The 22,523-nt window shown below is 49.5% G+C and overlaps 2 protein-coding genes across 2 annotated transcripts in view; one reads left to right on the top strand and one right to left on the bottom strand.

Annotated features, from left to right (window-relative positions):
• The window catches only part of inpp4aa (inositol polyphosphate-4-phosphatase type I Aa), a 17,090-nt gene extending 5,801 nt beyond the window's left edge, over positions 1–11,289 (bottom strand). Inside the window, exons 1-14 of the mRNA XM_084689739.1 lie at positions 11,199–11,289; positions 4,721–4,943; positions 4,478–4,522; positions 3,849–3,967; positions 3,484–3,600; positions 3,063–3,142; positions 2,655–2,772; positions 2,326–2,416; positions 1,902–2,049; positions 1,605–1,735; positions 1,231–1,335; positions 938–1,046; positions 317–334; positions 1–171 (exon numbers count right to left, since the gene is read on the bottom strand). The exon at positions 1–171 is cut by the window's left edge and continues 13 nt beyond it. Of these exons, the coding sequence (XP_084545865.1) occupies positions 1–171; positions 317–334; positions 938–1,046; positions 1,231–1,335; positions 1,605–1,735; positions 1,902–2,049; positions 2,326–2,416; positions 2,655–2,772; positions 3,063–3,142; positions 3,484–3,600; positions 3,849–3,967; positions 4,478–4,522; positions 4,721–4,820 (1,352 nt within the window). The 5' untranslated portion in view covers positions 4,821–4,943; positions 11,199–11,289. The remainder of the gene's footprint in view (positions 172–316; positions 335–937; positions 1,047–1,230; positions 1,336–1,604; positions 1,736–1,901; positions 2,050–2,325; positions 2,417–2,654; positions 2,773–3,062; positions 3,143–3,483; positions 3,601–3,848; positions 3,968–4,477; positions 4,523–4,720; positions 4,944–11,198) is intronic.
• A 929-nt stretch (positions 11,290–12,218) lies between these two features.
• Positions 12,219–22,502, top strand: slc9a2 (solute carrier family 9 member 2). The gene is made up of 13 exons (XM_084688835.1): positions 12,219–12,755; positions 13,137–13,351; positions 13,720–13,968; positions 16,312–16,562; positions 16,774–16,991; positions 17,276–17,475; positions 17,813–17,902; positions 18,164–18,234; positions 18,508–18,654; positions 18,893–18,998; positions 20,473–20,595; positions 20,978–21,065; positions 21,315–22,502. Exons 1-13 carry the CDS (start codon positions 12,470–12,472, stop codon positions 21,698–21,700), a joined length of 2,430 nt encoding a protein of 809 aa, XP_084544961.1. The 5' UTR covers positions 12,219–12,469; the 3' UTR covers positions 21,701–22,502.
• Positions 22,503–22,523: the final 21 nt, after the last annotated feature.

Raw genomic sequence — 22,523 nt, forward strand, 5'->3', positions numbered from 1 at the left:
ATGGCGAGGGTTCTCTCCAGGGCGTTGGCGGAGCGTTCCTTGGCCGCGCGGGACAAACGCTCAGCGTAGTAGCACACCTGGGTCTTCAGGGTGTTGATCTGACCAATCAGCTCCTTCGCCCTCACCACATCCTGAGGTAGGTACGCCACAGCTTTCGATCCCGAGCCAGAACTGCAGAGGTGTGTGTGTGTGCGTGTGTGTAGGTGAGAAAAAATGGGTTAACCATGGTCATAGAGACAATAGAGTAGATAGTCTCAACTACCAAGTGCGTACCAAGGAGCAGCACTGCAAGTAGAGGTAATGTAAACAACCTCACCTTTCCTCCTTATAAGCGCTGAGCAGGAGGACAAAACAAACAAACCACAGTCAAAATGCTGGAATCCTTTTCAACTACAGACCTCTGCACTCAGACAGAATGTAAGTCACATTCAGGTGCACCATGACAGTGTGTGGGGCTAGGGGCATGACAGTGTGTGGGGCTAGGGGCATGACAGAGTGTGGGGCTAGGGGCATGACAGTGTGTGGGGCTAGGGGCATGACAGTGTGTGGGGCTAGGGGCATGACAGTGTGTGGGGCTAGGGGCATGACAGAGTGTGGGGCTAGGGGCATGACAGTGTGTGGGGCTAGGGGCATGACAGAGTGTGGGGCTAGGGGCATGACAGTGTGTGGGGCTAGGGGCATGACAGTGTGTGGGGCTAGGGGCATGACAGAGTGTGGGGCTAGGGGCATGACAGTGTGTGGGGCTAGGGGCATGACAGTGTGTGGGGCTAGGGGCATGACAGAGTGTGGGGCTAGGGGCATGACAGTGTGTGGGGCTAGGGGCATGACAGTGTGTGGGGCTAGGGGCATGACAGTGTGTGGGGCTAGGGGCATGACAGTGTGTGGGGCTAGGGGCATGACAGAGTGTGGGGTTGGTCCTACGGCTACGTGTACTCACTGTTTCCTGGCCTCCTCCAGCTTGTGCACCAGCCTGCGGAGGCCGCAGCCTTTGAAACCCTGATAGTGCGCAGCCGGGGCCCCGATGGTCACCACGTCATACGTGCGGTCTGACAGCAGGGGGCGACACGGAGCCAACGTCAACCACTACACCAATAACCCCATAAACCAATCATTTTCTTTCAATTGTCCATCCGCCAAGACGTCCCACCACCAATCGATGAATGAATCAATAAATCCCCCATTCGTTCTGTCAGTCATTAAACGAGACCCCTGTCCAGATGTGGTACCTACCGTAGCCAGTCTCACCCTGCACCCTCATCCTCTGAACGTGCAGGTTGGTGGGGATGAACTCCAGCTTCTTCTCTGCCTTCAGAGTGCTGGACTTGAAGGAAGGACCTTGAGAAGAGCGGAGGGAAGAGGGGAGGTGAGGAGAGGAGAGGGGAGGAGGAGAGAGGAGATACTTTTACTTTTAAAGATACCTTTATTGGGCAGTTAGAACTGCCAGCCAACCAAGCTGTTTCACCACACCGAACCAAAAACCACTTCACTTACAACTCCCACACAATATTAATTCTAGGAGAGAGGAGATAAGAAAAGAAACAGACTATATATGTTTCAGTTGTCTGTCTGTCTGTCTGTCTGTGTGTGTGTGTGTGTGTACTGACCCTTGTATTCGTGCAGGTCACTGATGGTCTCCTGGTAGGTGAGGATGATGGTTTGGTACTGAGTGATGATGTCTCTCCTCAGGTTCTCCCAGCACGGAGACAGCTCCCCCAGCTCCTCCAGCTCACACACCCTACACACACACACACACACACACACACACACACAGTGAGCAACACACACACACACACACCACAGCTTACAAAAACTCATGGTCAGACATACATCAAGGTGGGGTGAGTTAGACCCACACACACACACACACATGCGTGTTCTCCTGGACGTGGTGACTCACACACCTGACAGCGTCCTCCTCCAGCAGCAGTTTGACGTACTGCCGGGGGATGTGGAGAGAGAGAACGCTCTCGGCCATCTGCTCCAGAACCCTCAGGTGGTTCCCGTCCGTGGTGGGGAACCTGTACATACGAGACATGGTGCCCCCGAACACTGCAACACACAAACACACACACACACACATACACACACACATACACTCATATATGTAGGGAATACGGAACATTGCCAATCCACATCAACACTTACTAATCAATGAAGTCACCAGACTAATAGATCAGTCAAACAAATGAAAACACCAGGTCAGCAGATCGATACTTCCAGTTCATCTAGTCAGCTAGTTCATCAAACACTCATATCTACATATATTATGTGTACTATAAGTGACTACAGCTGCTGTTACACACACACACACACACACTCACTCACCAGCCTTTAGCAGTGTGTCTTTGCAAAGAGAGGCAGACTTGGACCGGATGCCAATGGACTCAGTCAGACTCTCATCTACTGGGAGCACCATCTAAAACACACAGACACACACACACAGACACAGACACAGACACAGATGAGCATCAAATGCCTCCTATCGAGGGGTGTGAAAGAGTTGGGGGTGAGTACCATCTAACTCCTGTCCTCCTCCACTGAACTGTAGTGACAGGCCTGGTGTATAAATATGATACACCATAATATTGTACAAATATATACGACGTGTGTGTGTGTGTGTGTGTGAACCCGGTGACCCATCTCGTTCCACTCACCCTCCCGTTGACGGTGTCGCCGCGCTGTAACCTAGCAACAGGGGCCCTCTGCTCCCGCCTCTCCTCGATCTGCCAGGCGATGATGGTGATGTTTCCCGTCCGCTCGCTCTCTGCCGACCTGGTGACCGCCGCACACGCTCATCAGAACAGCCGGCTCAACGCCAACGTCACGGCATTTCAGGACAACGTTTCAACAACAAGTGGTGAACCCTTTCCCACGGCCGCTACACGGCATGGATGTGAGAACGTGTTACAGTGATGTTGTTTTATTAGTCTGGCCCACTGGCCCCCCCTGTTCTGCACAAACAAATGTTTGTAGTATGTGTGTGTGTGTGTGTGTGTGTGTGTGTGTGTGTGTGTGTGTGTGTGTGTGTGTGTGTGTGTATGTGTGTGTGTATGTGTACGTACCTGAGGGTCAGGTGCAGTCTGTGGTGCTTATCCTGCAGGAGTTCTTTGACCGGAAACATAGCTGAACCTAGCATGTACATCTGACACACACACACACACATACACACACACACCACACACACACACCACATACACAACAAAGACAGAGCAAGAGAAAGTAGGAAACATCACGTGTTTCATACATGAATGACCAATGATATAAATACACAGAGAGATAGAGAGATAAGGAGGGATGGAGGGAGAGAGAGAAGAGACAGGGAGAGAAATAGAGACAGGGAGACAGAGAAAAGGAGGGAGGGAGGAGAAAAGAGAGACAGGAAAGAGAGGAGGCAGTGGGGAGGGAGAGAGAGACAGGATAGAAAGAGACAGACAGGATAGAGACAGAGAAAAAGTGTTTGGTAGTTGTGTGGTGGCTCCTCACCGTTCCCTGGGCGCGGTCCTTAACATCGTAGACAGACAGCTTGACCTGGGTCTGCTGTGTGATCAGAGAATCCTGGAAGAAGGCTATGCTGCTCAGGTAGATAGGGTTACTGGTGCCCTAGAGAGAGAGAGAGAGAGCGAGAGAGAGAGAGAGAGAGAGAGAGAGAGAGAGAGAGGGACACAGAGAGAGAGAGAGAGAGAGAGAGAGAGAGAGAGAGAGACAGAGACAGAGAGAGAGAGAGAAAGAAAGAGAGAAAGAGAGAAAGAGAGAAAGAGGGACAGGGTAAGAGAAAATTGAGTTTGGCTACAAACACATTAACAGCTTGACAGTCATGCTGTGGTCATGTTGTGGTCATGTTGCAGTACCTCGATGATCTCGGTCTGGGCGTGCTTGGTCCAGAAGGCCTGAGGGGGCGTGGTGCAGCTGACCGCCACAAAGCTGGTGGGCTTCCGGTCCAGGGCGGGGGTGACCAGCTCACTGCAGGCTGGGGGGAGGAGGGGAGACAGAGGACGTTATGGATCCACACTGACAGGTCAACACAGAGTTCCACTCTCACTCAGCTGGTTATGAGAAGACTTAAGCCCAATTTATACTTAGGTCGCAGACACTTTTGAAAAGGTCGCCGACAGAAATGGCGTCACGGTCGACACTTTTAACCGTCGCTTGAAAGTGTCGCCTACCAGGAGAAATTTCTACTGGCGCTGATGTCGTCACATAGTTTGTTTAAGATGGAAGGAAAAGAGGAGAGATTGGCAGAGCAAGTTAGAACATATCCACACCTTTATAATGCCTGTCAAAATTAGCTACAGCCATTTTTCTCCGATCGATCACCTAGGCTACAAAGCGTAAACAATGTAACCATAGCTATGTGTTTGCCGAAGTATAAATGCAGTAGCTTCAGCGACACTTTTTTTTCTTCGTCTGCGACCATTTCAAAAGTGTCGGCGACATAAGTATAAACTAGGCTTTAAAGTACGTCACCAATGACACTCACCCAGACTAAACTCCAACACAGGCTCATCTGGATCCTGACTGTTGCCTAGGAGATGAAGGGGGTGGGTTGGGGAGGAAGAGGAGGAGGAAGAGGAGGAGGAAGGGAGATACAAAGACAACGAACGAACGAGGGAGGGGGAGGTGAGAGAGAAATGGTTTCAAGCAGAGTCTCCTGAGTTAGGGATCTCCATAGACATTACCACACACACACGATCCGTAACCATGGTAAAGGTTGCCTGGTTACCTGAGAGGGCCAGCCCCATCATCTCCGCTGAGAGGTCGAAGGTGTTGGCTCGGTAGACCGACCACGGGCGGTGCCGTGGGCTGCGCTCCTTCCCTGACATGCTGGCGGTCTGGGGGGTCAGGGGTCAGAGAAGAGGGTCGGGGTCGTTAGAAGGAGGGGCTCAAGTGTACAGATCCTCCAGGGGTCCTTCCCAAATGTTGTGATCGGTCCTCTACTGGCTAATCTGGAGAGAGAGAGGGAGAGACAGAGAGAGAGGGGGAGAGAGAGAGAGAGAGAGAGAGAGAGAGAGAGAGAGAGAGAGAGAGAGAGAGGGTTGATCAGCTCGTATGAAGGATCTGAACAGTTTCAAAGAAGAGTAGCCTGTGATTACCAGAGAGTTTCTTATGTGAGGCTGTGAGAGGAGGAAGAACATGTTTCATAGTGCAGTGTCAGGGAAGGAGCGCGTCTTTCCCCCGTCTTTAGAAAGTGCTCATATAAGCAGTGAGATGGGGCTTAGATGGGGGAAAGGTGTGACTTTTCACACAGTTGTGAGGCGTGATGAGAGAGACAGAGAGAGGGAGAGAGAGATAGAAAGATACAGACAGAGAGAGGGAGAGCGAGAGAGCTATAGAGAGGAACAGGGAAAGTGTCATCTTGTAAGTAATAATGTAACTCTCTTTACACTTCACCCAGCAACAGACTTGACTAGAAGACATGTCAGTGTCTTTTCAGAGATCATGTTGTTCCACACTTTACGCACAGCTCTAACCACACAAAATGGTACTATTGCCTCTTTAAACACAGCTGTTCTAGTGTCCACTGGGTCTGGTCACATTGCATTTATATCATTACAAATATAACAAACATGCAAATATGGGCTATATGTTTGTCTCTCTCCCCTCAGTCATGTCTCCACACCTCAACTTCCAAGAGAAAACTTCCAAGAGAAAACCCAGATTGATTCTGATTGATTCTGCCTTTTGTATCGTTCCCACAAGCAAGCTGGCGTATGAGTCATGCTCTCCCTGCGTCACTCCTTCAACACACACACGCACACACACACACGCACACACACACATGCACGCATGCACACACACTCATTCAATCCCAGACATAGTTTGCATGAATGCAAATCTGCACCATTCACAGAGGGAAAGAGCATGCACACACACACACACACAATCTTTTTAGGCATGGCTGGCAGATTAGAAGAAGGCTAGTCTGTGCACCTGCCATGTCACACTGTGTCACGGAAACTGTGTAAAAACAGGAAACCATGTCTCTCTAGCTCTGCAGTCATGCCAGATCAACTCTCCATCCACATCCTCCATTACTCTGCTCTCTCTCCTTGTCCACTTGCTCCCCCCCCCATGCTGGTCCCCACAGTTCTGTGTTGCCTTGATGGAATGAGGCAAAGAGATAAAGTGCCACACTGTCTGTTAGTCATGGTGTACTAGTACCACACTGTTAGTCAGGTTGTACTAGTACCACACTGTCTGTTAGTCATGGTGTACTAGTACCACACTGTTAGTCAGGTTGTACTAGTACCACACTGTTTGTTAGTCAGGTTGTACTAGTACCACACTGTTTGTTAGTCAGGTTGTACTAGTACCACACTGTTTGTTAGTCAGGTTGTACTAGTACCACACTGTCTGTTAGTCAGGTTGTACTAGTACCACACTGTTTGTTAGTCAGGTTGTACTAGTACCACACTGTTAGTCAGGTTGTACTAGTACCACACTGTTTGTTAGTCAGGTTGTACTAGTACCACACTGTTTGTTAGTCAGGTTGTACTAGTACCACACTGTTTGTTAGTCAGGTTGTACTAGTACCACACTGTCTGTTAGTCATGGTGTACTAGTACCACACTGTTAGTCAGGTTATACTAGTACCACACTGTTTGTTAGTCAGGTTGTACTAGTACCACACTGTTTGTTAGTCAGGTTGTACTAGTACCACACTTTTTGTTAGTCAGGTTGTACTAGTACCACACTGTTTGTTAGTCAGGTTGTACTAGTACCACACTGTTTGTTAGTCAGGTTGTACTAGTACCACACTGTTTGTTAGTCATGGTGTACTAGTGCCACACTGTTTGTTAGTCAGGTTGTACTCTCTACACTCTATCTTCCTCTCCCCCCCCCCCCACAGACTGACAAGAGGCCCTTGACTTGTTTACAGCCTGCAATGTTACTGCTATCACGTTTTCTCTCTCCTTTGTAAGCGCCGTCGCATCCCCCCACGCCACCGGGGCGAGTTGCTTGATGAGATTGTGATTGTGACACGTGTCTACGTCTTGCTGACTTCAGGACTCCAGTCGAAAGATGGAGAAGGAGAAATGGAGAACCTGAAATTAAGTGTGGTGGATTAGGCCTGCTGTGAAAGAACAGGAATAGCTGACAGCTGTCCTAGCGCCTACTAACACTAAATCTCCAACACAAAATCTCTACTGACACTACATCCTTACTAACACTACATCTCTAACACTACATCCTTAGCAACATCTTCTTACTAACGCTATATACTGTATCTACTAACATTACATCCTTGCAGATTCACAGACAACACAGCAACCTCCTGGATGGAGATTCAAACCTCTGGTCTTTAAGTACTGTATTAATTATGGAGAACCTCCTTGCCATTAATTAAACATATCGTGGATGCTGTTTAAGGTATCAAAGTACGATTTTAGTATCAGTACAACCATCAAGAAATGTAACAGTAAATCTTACATCTACAGCACCATATGACAGGAACACATCAGTATAAGGCCACTGTCCCACCTCAGCTACCCACTGGAAAGCCAAAACAGTAGTGAGAGTCATCTGTGGCATAGCCAGACATGGTCTCTGACAACAGGTCTTGTAACACAAACAGGAAATGACCGCTAATCCTTTTTTCCGTATGTGCTTGAGTGTCAACCTGCCAGAAATTTGTAAAGAACCCACCACATTGACGTCAGGGAAAATATAAAAGAACAAATGATGTTTTTAAGCATAATGTGTTTCTAAAATATGAAAACATGGGGGAAAAGAGGGTTCAGGGCATATGATTAAAGTGAGAAAAGAAAGAAGGATGAAAAAAAGCCCAGACTAACAGATCTTCAGATTACCCTCCAGACTAACAGATCTTCAGATTACCCTCTAGACTAACAGATCTTCAGATTACCCTCTAGACTAACAGATCTTCAGATTACCCTCTAGACTAACAGATTGACAAATTACCCTCCAGACTAAAAGATCGACAGATTACCCTCCAGAGTAACGTCTCTGTTTCCTGTTAGGTCTGTCACTTCCTCCTGCGCACGCGAATGCTCTCACACACACATCCATTTGCCCGCACGTATACAGGTTCATCTTGAGTTCCAGGCCCCATGCTCCAAACACAGATGCATTATTTACTAGTAGAACGGATCTGGAGATAAGAGACTGCACCTGCTCCTGTGTCTGTGTGTGCGGGCACATGAGTGCATGTAAATGTTTGTGTTGAAAAATAGCCTTCTGTGTGTGTGTGTGTGTGTGTGTATCTGTGCATCCATGGGTAAGGACATCTCTACATGGAGGTCTATTTTTACATGTGCGTCTGTGTGTGGTGATGTCACAACATACAACCTTGGAAATGTGTGCTTAGATTCATACATGCGCCATGATGCTACGCGTAAACACTCGAGGCTTTCAACACAGAGATACAAAGAGACAGACACACACATACACACACACAAATGGTTATTGCCAGTTTAATCTGTTATTCTGGCAGCTGTGTATAAAACCAAACAGTCGGCAATTAGTGTAGGCTGGTAATTCATGTCAGCATCATTAGGTTGCCTGTGTGTGTGTGTGTGTGTGGGGTTGTGTGCGTATGCTTGTGTGTGTGAGAGAGAGAGAGTAGTAATGGTAGTCAGTGGGAACAGGCTTTAACAGGCTGTAATCCACAGTGCCTGGAGCTGGAGGGTAAGAGGGATGGATGGGGGGCTATGCATGGGCGGGTCTCTGTGGGGGGGGCAGGGGGATCTGTGGGAAGCCCCCTGTTGATCAGAGAGGAAGCAGCAGGAAGCAAGGCGACATCTTTAAAACATCGTTGTAGCATCTATCTGTTATGCTCATATGACAGGGCCCCTGTGGGAGAGAGGAGGAAAGGGGAGGGGAAGAGAAGAGAAGAGAGGGGAGGAGGAAAGGAAGATAGGAGAGGAGGAGAGGATAGAGGAGGGGAAGAGAGGGGAGGAGAGGAGAGGAGAGGAGAGGAGAGGAGGAGAGGAGAAGGAGAGGAGGAGGAGAGGAGAGGAGAAGAGAAGAAGAGGAGGAGAGGAAAGGAGGAGAGGTGGAGAGGGGAGAGGAGGAGAAGAGAAGAGAGGAGGAGAGGAAAGGAGGAGAGGAGGGGAGGAGGAGGGGAGAGGAGGAGAGGAGAGCAAAGGAGGAGAGGCGGGGAGGAGAGGGGAAGGGAGGAGAGGGGACCCAAAAAGAGGTGGAGGAAAAGAAGAGAGCGAGAACAAGGGGTCCTGTTGTGGTCTAACGAGGGTGCAGGGAGTGCACCAGTGGAGGCAGAGAGAGCGAGAGAGGTGCAGACTGGGCCCCTTGTCTGGCTGGTACAGTACTGTAGGGGAGACTGTCTGGACTGGAGAGTGACCCAGATAAGGGCTCTGCATGGTAAACCAAGCCCCCTGTGGACTCTGTCAACTCCTTCTGCACTGCAGTGCTTCTCTATCTCTCTCTCTCTCTCTTTCTCTCTCTCCAGCCGTCCTTCTCCTTCATCCTCCTCTCCTCCTCTTCTCTCCATCTCCACTCTGATTGGATCTCCTCCTCTACTACCCATCTTTCCATCTCTAATGTCTCTAGCCCTTCTCTCTTTTTTACCCTCTCTCCCATACTGTCTTTCCCCTGATGTTGCCTCCCTCGTTTCTCACCTCTATCCTCCTGTGACCTCCCCGATCTTCTCCATTTCCATCGATTGACTATGTGTGTGTGTGTGTGTGTGTTTGTGTACGTATGTGTGTGTGGGGGCTGGCAGAGAGCTTGGCTTGAGTCGTCTTTTCTCCTTTCTCACAGCTACACACTGTTTATCTCTGTCTCTTTTGATCTACCATCATGTGTCTGACTGTCTGTCTGTGTCACTATCTATCCATGACTCTTCCATGGACATGGTATGTTAATGGGTACACATTGAGACTTCATCCACTTACCGTGGACTGCTAAGCCTACGCGTCACTATGGAGGTGACTGGTGTCTCACCTCCAGCTCTGTATTATATCTAATCAATCACGGTATAGCTGCTCCTATGGGAGTGACAGCACATCAACATGTACAGACAGATGCAACAATGTCACTGTGGACTCTGGAGAAGATGCCGCAAGCACGAACAGCTATTCATTCAGTGGCAAAAAGAACAAAGTACAATGCAGACATGGACACACATACACACACACATACAACTTCAATCAGAACACTGACAAAAAGGAAGAAGAAATGAACAAAGGTGCCCTTGTCACCCTGACAACAAGGAACAATTGTCTAAGCCTAATAAGCTGTATGCCTATAAAGGAATATGTGATGGACAAACACATTTTCACCTTTGCTACTTTCTAAGACACACACATAAGGAAGCTTTTGATCCTATTTGGAATGAGGTTGCTTGGTAGACCTGACACTTGGCTGGCCTCAATGCTAATACAAGGCCCCGGAGGGGGCACGTGGATGGGAGAGGAGTGAGAGTCCTTGGTCTGTTGTGGCAAATGGAATCAAAGGAATCCAATTGTAAAGATTGTACTTCAACGGATTAATCCCCATGTGTCTCGTAAACGCACTGAAAACACAATCTACAGCCACCATAGAGAGAAATATATTGACAATTGGTAATAGAGAATGTTAGTTCTCAATCCTAGTCAACGTGACTTTTTATAGTGTATGTAAACGATGACACAACGTAATCATCCCGAGCAGTGTGGTCTCGAGGCCCGGAAAGAAGCTACTTGGAGGAGACAGCTTCTGGGCGTCAGCAAACCGCCCGCAGTCTTGGTTTACGACAAGCGCTCTTGAATCAGAAGGAGAGTGAATGAAAACCCATGTTCAATGTGCTACTGTCATTGAGTTTATATTTACCGTTGGATATTACTGACGCGCCCTATCAGTGTGACTGAACGTGCCTTTTTCTCTGTGCTCCGACAATAACAAAGATTGCGTCACATAATCTGCTGTCCTGCTGATGCTCAATTGCTGGCTGTTGTATGTGCAGCCGCTTTTGGCTGCATCCCATTGTCACAAAGACCTACAGTATATAAATATAAACGGAATCTATGTTAGAAAATAAGGGATATTTTGTATTATTTTGAACACAGAGGTTTAAGGTCTAGCCTGTATCTTAGCCCAGTGATACTTGTAGGCTACTTGTGGGAAGCATTGAGCTGGTGAAGCCTACGACAGAAGCATCCTCCTGCTGCTGAACAAAAACAAGTCTACGCAGCTTTACTATATGATCAATTATTTACGGATTTAAAAAATTTCACACTTACATTACGAGTGTTTCAAGATTCAATTTTCCTTGTCAAAATGCTGTGTGCGGCTCTTTTCACTAGGATGCGCATCTCGACCAGGTCGTCCGTGTCTGCAGTGATGAGAATGACTCGCCCCAGCCCGCTCTTCACCACGCTCGGGGTGACATATACTGACGTAACATCTCTTTGACAAGGCCCGCCCCTTTTCTATCCATGGAACGCGCTCTCTCTGGTCTGCAGCCAGGTCTGTCACGCGCCGATTAATTGATGAGGGGATGATGTGACGGATCAATTATCACTGGCCCTTAACAGCTGGACCTGGAAACAAGAGGTCACATATTTTGATAGCTGTCGTCAGGTTGAAGAAATATTTTCGAAAGGTTGAAAAAATTCTGCCGTCGTCAGAATATGTGACCTGTTACATGGCTGAAAATGTATGAAACACCATCTCACGTGACTGATCTGTCCTTGCCATGAAGAACGTTTAAAGGCTCATAGTTTTTTGTGACAAATAGAAGTTTGCACACAACATTCATGCTCGTTTCTCTTACCACACATTGTAAGGGAGATTACCGCCCCCATGTGGCAGCAACAGAAACATGCACGATACCAAAAGACACGGAAATCACAGAGAAATCAATTACAGAGGTAGTCTACCCTTAGAAGTCCCCTCATTTAAAATCCGATTAGTGATACACAAATGGAGCACCTACGGCGATTTATTTTGACAACTAGTGTTTTAAACATTAGAATATCTGCAATTAATATAGTTCCCAACTGTTTCATGATTTTAAGTAAGATAGCCTATGTTAACCGTAGCCAGTAGGTTGGTGGCCGAAAGCAAGATAATTGCTGCTGCTTTTATCGAAAAATAAGCAGATGAAAATATTTTATTTCCCCTTGGTCTAGTCCAATCAGAGCGGTGCAAAGCCGCGCCCTGGCCCTATCGGAATGGGCGTACAGGCGCTGCAGGTGGCAGGTAGCAACCAAAATAGGTGAGGAAGCTGTCATCCCCACTGTTGGGCTGAAACTCACTGTTGGAACGACTTCTGTCAAACGACAGAATGGTTTTTATTTTATTTTTTATTATACCGTGTTTTTATTTATTGAGTAGAATACTTGTGAATGATATTCAGTAAGTTATAATGCGAAATAAGAGATCAGAGCATCGTTGGATGGAGTAGCCTAATTGATTATATCCACGAAGGACAGTTTCACCTCACTTTTTTTCTTGATTTTAACTTCCTTCATTCAGATATCCTAACAACTTTAAATTCTGTTATACCACAATGGAATGTTACGGAAAGTTTAAACGGAAGGTGGTTGTACTTTTCCTTGGAGTAGTTATCGTATGTTTGCTGCCAGGCTGGTGCAATGGAGAAATTCCACCGAAACCGGTCAGTGCCGTTACCGGCGGAGTTACTGTTCTACCTCCGGTCAAACCAGACAGCGGGCCTCAAGCTTTCCCCAATGACGAGAAGTCAAACCTCCCGGTGTTCTCAATGAACTATGCTCGAGTACAGCTGCCGTTTGAGATCACGTTGTGGGTGCTCCTTGCTTCATTCGCCAAGATTGGTGAGCAGAGAAAACACCAAACACACACCACTTACAGAAAGCAAAAATATGACAACAATTTCTGCTTCTCGTCACTGTAAAAAAAGTGTGCCATTTCATATGTGCATAAATTCTACTACAGAACCATCTGTGTTGATCCAGTGGTCAAAACATGTAGCGCTTTCCAGATCATCTCATGTCTCTTGTCTCCTCTCCACCTTTATTATTTTAACTATTCTTCTTCTCTCTCTCTCTCTCTCTCTCTCTCTCTCTCTCTCTCTCTCTCTCTCTCTCTCTCTCTCTCTCTCTCTCTCTCTCTGTCTCTCTCTCTCTCTCTCTCTCTGTCTCTCTCTCTCTCTCTCTCTCTCTCTCTCTCTCTCTCTCTCTCTCTCTCTCTCTCAGCTTTCCATGTGTACCATAAGATCACCGTGTGGATCCCAGAGTCATGCCTCCTGATCAGCATCGGTCTGATCGTGGGCGCCATCATGCACTCGGTCCAGGAGGTTCCTCCTGCCGTGCTCAGCTCGGACGTCTTCTTCCTCTTCATGCTGCCCCCCATCGTGCTGGACTCTGGGTACTTCATGCCCACCAGGCCCTTCTTTGAGAACGTTGGCACGGTACGCCCGCAGCTGACGGGCAAGGCTGACGGCCTTTAGCTGTTAGTCACTTACAGGACTTTTACATTTAGCTTTGTCGCGTGTGGGTTTTTTATTTGTACACAACCCACATATGTGTGTTGTCATAACTAATATAATAATAAGACTTTATTTATATTGCACATTTTATATAAGAATTGCAGCTCAAAGTGCTTTAGGTAAAATCAATGAAAACAATATTATAAGTAATAACCTTGTGATCCCAACTGTATTGAGGATTACAGTAGCATTCACCCATGTTCCCGCTCGTTTATTCATCTGTGCCCCATGGTGACAGGGCTGTCTGGCACCCTTCAGTTGTGATTGAGGAAGTGGCTGTTGTTGTGCAGGTTCTGTGGTTCGCCGTGGTGGGGACTCTGTGGAACAGCATTGGGATCGGCATGTCTCTGTTTGCCGTGTGTCAGATTGAGGCGTTTGGCGTCCAGGACATCAACCTGCAGGAGAACCTGCTGTTTGCCTCCATCATCTCCGCCGTGGACCCCGTGGCAGTGCTCAGTGTGTACGAGGACATCTCCGTCAACGAACAGCTCTACATCGTGGTGTTCGGGGAGTGTCTGTTCAACGATGCCGTCACTGTGGTAAGTGTTTGTGTGTGTTTGAGAGAGAGGGGGAGAGGGAGAGGGAGAGGGAGAGGGAGAGGGAGAGGGAGAGGGGGAGACGGAGGGAGGGAGGGGGAGGGGGAGGGGGAGGGGGAGGGGGAGGGGGAGGGGGAGGGGGAGGGGGAGGGGGAGGGGGAGGGGGAGGGGGGGAGGGGGAGGGGGAGAGAGAGGGAGAGAGGGAGGGTGGGAGAGGGAGAGGGAGAGGGAGAGGGAGAGGGAGAGGGAGAGGGAGAGAGAGAGAGAGGGAAAGGGAGGGAGGGAGGGAGGGAGGGAGGGAGGGAGGGAGGGAGGGAGGGAGGGAGGGAGGGAGGGAGGGAGGGAGGGAGGGAGGGAGGGAGGGGGAGATGGAGAGAGAGAGATAGATGGAGAGAGAGAGAGAGAGTACAAGAAGTAACAAGAATAGTCAAAATAATAGAGGTGGAGAGACGGAGACAAAAGACAGACATGAGATGATCTGGAAAGCTCCACATGTTTTGACCACTGGAGAGTTCACAGCGCCTGTTTGTGAGAGAACACTTGGAAGCGGATGTGTGTGTTTGTATGTGTGTGACCCCGGCACTAAACGTGCCATTTTGTGTGTGTTCGTCAAAAAGGAAGGTGGGCTTGTAGCTGCACGTTGGTGGAGTGCGTGGAATCTGCATTCTCCAGAACTGGTTTTTCTCACTATTCCAAAACATTAGCAGGGTCACACAAAAGAACCTCAGAACCAAACCTTCTGATGTTTGCAGTAAACATGTTGCTGTGTAATGTCTCCTAAAGGGTCATCTTGTTGACTGAGTGGGGCCTTTGTCTCTGTCTAACACCACACCTCTCGATCTGGTTTTGCTTTCTGTGGGAAGCTCCAGTTTCACTGAGAGCACAGTGGAATCTCACCGCGCCATCTGCCTTCAAAAGCACAGCTCTTCTTTGGTACAGTCATGTTATAATATGACTCAGCAAATCATTAAGTGTATATTCCTGATTGTGGCTTTTGAATATGTATGTATATACTTTAAAGGAAATATGATTTGAGTGAAGTGAGAATGTGTGTGCTGCATGCCTATCGGCATGTGTGTGTTTGCTTAGATGTAACCAAACCGGTTTGTCTCTTCGGCTGTTAGAGTGGGTGGAGTTGGCACATAATTGTCTGGATATAGGCTCCCATTTGCTGTTGCAATGAGCTAATAACAAACTGGAAAAAGGAGCTGGGGCTGAAGACTGTTATACCTGGAAAAGTTAGTCAGGCTTCCGAGACTGTTATACTAGGAATAGAGGGGAAAAAAGGGAACCATTGACTAAAACAACTAGTTGACTTTAATAAGGAGGCCAGCATCTGAAAGAGTCTTCTCCTGATTTCACAAATCAGGAAAACCAGCCAGTTAACATAAACAAAGAGACAGTTTTGAGTGTTTATTTCCCCTCTATTATTAATGACTAATATTGTATTATTCAGTGGTTTGATTCTGTTCACCAGATCAAACGGGGAAGTTCAGAGTCTCACCTGAACCGTCTCCCAGTGTTACAGAGACCCAGGCTCTGGTCTGCCTCTGCAATGTGTGCCTCTTCCCTTCTCACGCTCCCTGGCCCACGGTGGCTGCGCTGTGGGAAGGCTGGAGGTGTGGGGGGGTGGAGGGGTGGAGGGCAGCCTCTTTGTTTTCCCGACAGTAGCTGAGAGCTGCTGTTAGGGAGCCTGAGAGAGAAGCACACACACCGGGGACTGGGAGAGGCTGGGCGTGGTCGCTGCTGGGAGCGCACAGGGGTAATCCTGATGTCTGGAACATAGTTTAAGCACTAGAAGGTGCCTCATGCACTTCCATGGTGTCCCGTGAGGAGGGAACTGGAAGAGTGTGTGTGTACAGCTTCCTCCTGTTGGAAATCTTAGTGACTCACTGAACTGTATTGACCAAGGACTGACACAGACAGACAAGCATGCTATTGTATGACTATGATCTGATCAGGCTTGTCCAGTTAACCAGGTTCTGGTAAAGGGTGTTTGTGGTCCAGGATATGGGAAAATGTGTATTTGGGCCAGGGTTAAGGTAAATGTGTTTGTCGGTCATGATTAAGGTAAAGCATGCCAAGTGCTTTGTGGTATCACATAATCAACAGAGCAGTTCAAACACAACCTGGGTGTGATTTACTAGCACGGCTGAGAGTTGAGGGTTTAGGTTGGTTGAGGGGCAGTTCTATGGGCGTATGTGAAGCCCTCTGTGACATGCTTGCGTGTAAAAAGGGCTTTACAAATACATTTGATTTGATTTGAGTTCAGAAGTGATAACTCTCTCCCCTGAATTCTCTACGTTTGTTCTTGTCTTCTCACCTCCCTCTCTCCCTCCTCTCAAGGTGCTGTACAACATGTTCAACTTTGTAGCGGATATGCCGGTGGTGGAGCCGGTGGACGTGTTCCTGGGCGTGGCGCGGTTCTTCGTGGTGGGCCTGGGCGGCCTGGGCTTCGGCGTGCTGTTTGGCTTCGTGGCGGCCTTCACCACGCGCTTCACCGGCAACGTCAGGGAGATCGAGCCCCTCTTCATCTTCATGTACAGCTACCTGGCCTACCTGGTGGCTGAGCTGTTCTCCATCTCCAGCATCATGGCGTGAGTCTGGCTCTGCGTGTGTGCGTGCGTCTGTGTGTGTGCGTGTGCGTGCGTCTGTGTGTGTGCGTGTGTGCGTGAACGCTTGTCTGTCCCTGTACATGCGTAAGCGTGTGTTTGTGCGTGCATGGATTGCATGTGTGCGTTTGCGTGGAATGGCCCTCAGCGACCGTCCTAAGTGTGTCTCCCCTGCGTGTGCCCCCCCCCCCCCCAGCATTGTGACCTGTGCCCTCACCATGAAGTACTACGTGGAAGAGAACGTCTCCCAGCGATCCACCACCACCATCCGCACCGTGGTCAAGCTGCTGGGCACCATCTCCGAGACGCTCATCTTCTTCTTCCTGGGAGTGGTCACCATCACCACGGAGCATGAGTGGAACTGGGGCTACATCCTGTTCACCCTGCTGTTCGCCATGATCTGGAGGGGCCTGGGTGAGGGGGGGGGGCAGGGTCGTGTTTATCTATACCTGTCTATGCTATCCTCGCATTGTAAACTAAGAAAGCTTTTAGCTAGATTCTTCATTTAGGGGGTTATGGGTCAAATTAAGGTTAGGGTTAGAATAACATTTAGGGTTAGGGAAAACACAATTTTGAATGGGAGTGAAACTTGGGCCCTGACTAAGATGGGTAAACAAACCCGAGTGTAAAACATGTCAAACATCCAGTAGCCTTTTCAATCTTTCCTCTCGTTGACCTCTGACCTCTGTCTGTCCCAGGTGTCCTGGTGCTGACCCAGATCATTAACCCCTTCCGCACCATCCCCTTCAACTTCAAGGACCAGTTTGGCCTGGCCTACGGAGGCCTGAGGGGGGCCATCTCCTTCGCCCTGGTCTTCACCCTGCCAGAGACCATCGGGCGCCGGCAGCTCTTCATCACCGCCACCATCGCAGTCATCCTTTTCACAGTCTTCATCCAGGTAGAGGAGGAGGAGGAGAGGAGGGGGATAGGTGGAGGTTAAGCAGGAGAGGAGGGGGATAGGTGGAGGTTAAGCAGGAGAGGAGGGAGATAGGTGGAGGTTAAGCAGGAGAGAGGCAAGCACTTCTGTTCCCAGTCCAGTGCTTACAAAATATCCTGCTTTTTACAGGAGTTATTTCTCATCAATCCAACCACGAGTTATAGACATGCACACAACATGAGCGAGTTCTTGAGTAGGATGTGTTGATTATGGGGGCAGTATGGAGGCAGTATGGAGGCAGTATGGAGGCAGGGCAGAGCTGTGCGATCACACTGACTCATCTTCTGATGCACTCCAGGGTATGAGCATACGGCCTCTGATCGAGCTCCTCAATGTCCGCAGAACCAACCGGAACCTGGACACCATCAACGTAGAGGTCCACGCCAGAGTGGGTCTCTGTCTGTCTGACTGTCTGTCTGTCTGTATGCCTGTATGCCTGTTTGCTTGTCTGTCTGCCTGCCTGCCTGCCTGCCTGCCTGCCTGCCTGCCTGCCTGCCTGCCTGCCTGTCTGTCTGTCTGTCTGTCTGTCTGTCTGTCCGTCTGTTTGTCTGCCTGTTTGTCCCTCTGTCCTGGCATGCCTTACCTCATGATCTTCCTCTCCTCTGCTCCTCCTCCCTCTCCTCCCTCCTCGTCCCTCCTCCTCCCCCAGCTCATGGAGCACACCGTCGCTGGCATCGAGGACCTCTGTGGCCAGTGGGGACACTTCTACTGGAAGGATAAGTAAGGAGGGTTGTGAACAGCAGTCTAAACGAGCTCCCTGTCCCTTTGACTCCTCCCACACCAGCTGGGAGCGTTTCTTACAGTCTGCTTGAGTAGAGTAAGATCAGGTGGTGGAGAGAAATCAAAGGGAAAGTAACATGAAACCTCTTCTGTGCTGTGATTCAGGGGCCATTGAATATCCATGTAATAATAATGTAAGAAATTCATTCACATTTGTTTGGTTTAGCAGACGTTTCTCCTGTGAGTGTAACCATGTTGTCTCTCTCCGGGCAGGTTCATGAAGTTCAACAACCTGGTTCTGAGGAAGATCCTGATCAGGGACGACAGGGCAGAGTCCAGCATCGTGGCACTGTATAAGAAGCTGGAGCTGCAGAACGCCATGGAGATCCTGGACACTGTGTCAGAAGCCAACGAACCCTGGTCTCTATTTCCTCCCTCCCTCCCTCCCTCCCTCCCTCCCTCCCTCCCTCCCTCCCTCCCTCCCTCCCTCCCTCCCTCCCTCCCTCCCTCCCTCCCTCCCTCCCTCCCTCCCTCCCTCCCTCCCTCCCTCCCTCCCTCCCTCCCTCCCTCCCACCCTCCCTCCCTCCCTCCCTCCCTCTCTTCCCCCACCCCCCCTCCCAGGTGTCACTGACCCGCCTGTCGTGTTTGTGTCTACCAGTGAAAAGAAGACCTTCCTCAACAAATCCAAGCAGAAGTTCCTGGCCAGTGACCTGAGGAACATGCACGACATCCTGTCCAAAAACATGTACAACATCCGCCAGAGGGTGAGAAATTCACGGCTCAGCTGCATCAGGGAACACTCGACCACGCCACTGATTTCAGTTTTATCATACTGTGGGTGGGGTAGATTGGATGAAGTCTGGCCGCACCCTTCTTTATAAGAACATATTCCACACCCAACATGCTCAGTTGTTAAAAAAAGTAGTTCCACCCACATTTAAAAAAAGGAATCCACGCCTCTTTTCGCAGATAATCTATTTATCCGTTATGTTGATTTCGCCTCCGCTTGTAGACACATTTACACACAATTAAATATGACAACTGTTGTCTAGGCCTCCAGACACGAAACTAAACCTCAGAGATCTGAAGCAATCTGACGGCCATGTATCGTCAGTGTTTTCCTGGACACTTTGCGAGAGGAGAACCTGTAGACACGAAGGACTATGTCACCTGCTACTTTGCATCGCTCCACAGGCTGACTGTGGTCACCAGTACTTTCCCATAGGTGACATCACCCCTCAGGAGCGTTGGCTGAAAGTGGCGGCCGCATGCATGCATGCGTTGGGGATGTTAGTGTGTGCTCACGTTCCCTATGTAATGAGGCTTACTTGGTTACACTATCCCATCTTGCTTCTCTTTCCTTCCACTACCTACCTACCTACTACCTACCTACTACCTACCTACCTAACTACCTCCTCTCTCTTATTCACTCTACCGTCCTCTTTCTCTCTCTCTCTACTTCCCTCTCTCTGTCTACCCCCCTTTCTCAGTTTCACTCTGCCTCTGTGTCATTGTCATTGTTTGAAAAGCAAACCCCCATAACAGGTCTGACCGCATTCAGACAGAGAAGACTAACTCGTCTGAGGAAAGGATCAGTGTGGTAAAAAAATACGTATTTTTTACTAAGAACGTTACAGATGTGCACATGACCTTAGGTTCATCTTGACAGGACATGTTGTATCTGTACTTCATCTGCAGGGTGTTAGAACTTACGGTGGCCTGTGAAGCCCAAACTGACCCAGAGCCTCTCAGCCTCTCACTCAGACAGAGTTCAGTGGCAACGTTGTAAAATATACAACATCTCGATGTATGATAATGATAAAATGGATTTGGTGAAATCAGTGGTGTGGCAGTGGAACAGGCCTATGAAAAACTGCTGTTTAGATATTGCTGCTTTCTGTGTTCAGCCCCTTACCAGAATCTGCTGCCCTCTGGTGGTCTGGAGTGGTGGAACATGATGTTCTGGAACGTTCAGTCATGCGGTCTGTGACTTAACCACCACAAACCTGAAATGTTCCTGTAACCCCCACACTTGTCCTTGCATGCAGTCCAAATGGGTTAGGGTTAGAATAATTAATAACAAATGTATCAAATTACAGTTTGATGTGTCATTTCTTATCTGTAACTGTGTGCGTTTCGGTCTCTTATCTTTGCAAAGGCTGTGTGTCATGAGTAATGATGTGTGTGTGTGTGTTGTTATGCGCTGTGTGTAACGTAAGCCCGGTGTGTGCTCCTCAGACGATGGCGTACACCAATAAGCACACGCTGCCCGACGACAGAAGGAGCAAGGAGATCCTGATCAGGCGACACGCCAGCATCAGACGCAGCCTGCGGTCCGGAAGCTTCCGGGACCAGGACCAGGTACAGGGGAGGGGGAGAGGAGATGGAGAGGGAGAGGAGAGGGAGGGGGAGAGGAGAGGGAGGAGAGGGAGGGGGAGAGGGAGGGGGAGAGGAGAGGGAGGGGGAGAGGGGGAGGATAGGTATGAGAGGGGGAAGGGGAGAGGAGAGGGAGGAGAGGGAGGGGGAGAGGAGAGGGAGGGAGGAGAGGGGGAGAGGAGAGGGAGGGAGATACACGCTATATTTACTGTCCCCTCTACTGTACTACCTAATTCAGCTTTCTCCAAAAACCTTGTCTTGTCCCCCTCTCCCTTTCTCTTCCATATATCCCCATTCTCTCTCTCCCTCTCTCTTTCTCTTCCATATATCCCCATTCTCTCTCTCCCTCTCTCTTTCTCCCTCCCAGAGTATACCCAAATCCCAGAAGTACTTCTCTCTGCCTTCTGGGAAGAATCTGGACTCCCAATTCCCTCGAAAGAGGATGAGTCATGCAAGTGAGTGTGGCAGCCAGGTGTGGATCAGACACTTCCTGATCTATCAAGGTCTACCAAGACGGGCAGGACACCTCATAGCAATTATTAGAAGTGTTTTTTCCATTTGATTCAAATCATTTCTTCCCCATTGTTCCTTCCTTCTGTCTCTCTCTCTCTGTCTCTCTCTCTCTCTGTCTCTCTCTCTCTCTGTCTCTCTCTCTCTCTGTCTCTCTCTGTCTCTCTCTCTCCTCCCCCCCTCCCTCCCTCCAGGTGATGAGGACACTAAGTCAGAGGTGGCCTACCCTCCAGCCCGCTCCAGGCGGGCCCAACAGAGACCGACCCAGGTCATGATGCCTCTCCGCAGGCTGGACACCCTGATGGAGAGGCCCTCTCTGGACGTGGTGGACGAAGGGGGGGCGCGGGGGCGGATTGCTTCGTCGTCCTCAGACTCCCGCGGCCCCGCCCCTCAGCACCGCTTCGACCCCTCCCCGGATCGCCCCAGCAACGGTGCCCATGGTAGCGACACTGAGGATCCTCAGGGGGAGGAGCCTCGGGCCACGCCCCCCTCTTGGGCCGCTGAGCCTCGCGACGGGTCAGGCGGAACGCGGAACCCCCTGCTGAAGAGACCCCAGTGGAACCCTCGGAAGAACCCCTGAGAAGCCTGTTTGAACTTGGAGAGCTCTCCTAGCAGCAGGTCTGCTCTGGCCAGACCCTCCGCTAAGCCCAGGGGGGTTTGAGAACCTCAGAACTGTGGAACACCTGTCTGCTGGATTGTACTGTGTGTGCATACGTCAAGTTTCTTAGTTTCTTTTCTTAATGTCCAATGTGGTCAGGGGAGTCTGAAGTATGTGTGTGCCTGTGATATGTCAGGACCGACAGAGTTGTGAAGAGGGTGTGTCCGTTACACGACTCCACTACACCCCCTCAACACTACACCCCCTCAACACTACACACCCCTCAACACTACACACCCCTCAACACTACACCCCTCAACACTACACACCCCTCAACACTACACCCCTCAACACTACACACCCCTCAACACTACACCACCATTACACTACACCACCTCAACACTACACACCCCTCAACACTACACCCCTCAACACTACACACCCCTCAACACTACACCACCATTACACTACACCACCTCAACACTACACACCCCTCAACACTACACCCCTCAACACTACACACCCCTCAACACTACACCACCATTACACTACACCACCTCAACACTACACACCCCTCAACACTACACCCCTCAACACTACACACCCCTCAACACTACACCATCATTACACTACACCACCTCAACACTACACACCACCTCAACACTACACACCCCTCAACACTACACCACCTCAACACGGGGCTGAATATATGACATCACGCCTTGGTTATGTAACAAAACCCAACATTGTAAATCTGATCTGAATCTGCCCTCAACTTGATATCTGAGGGGGTGGGTGGGGGGGG

Source organism: Hypomesus nipponensis, chromosome 23 (assembly GCF_054491055.1).
Source record: "Hypomesus nipponensis isolate SF chromosome 23, ASM5449105v1, whole genome shotgun sequence".
NCBI lineage: Eukaryota > Metazoa > Chordata > Actinopteri > Osmeriformes > Osmeridae > Hypomesus > Hypomesus nipponensis.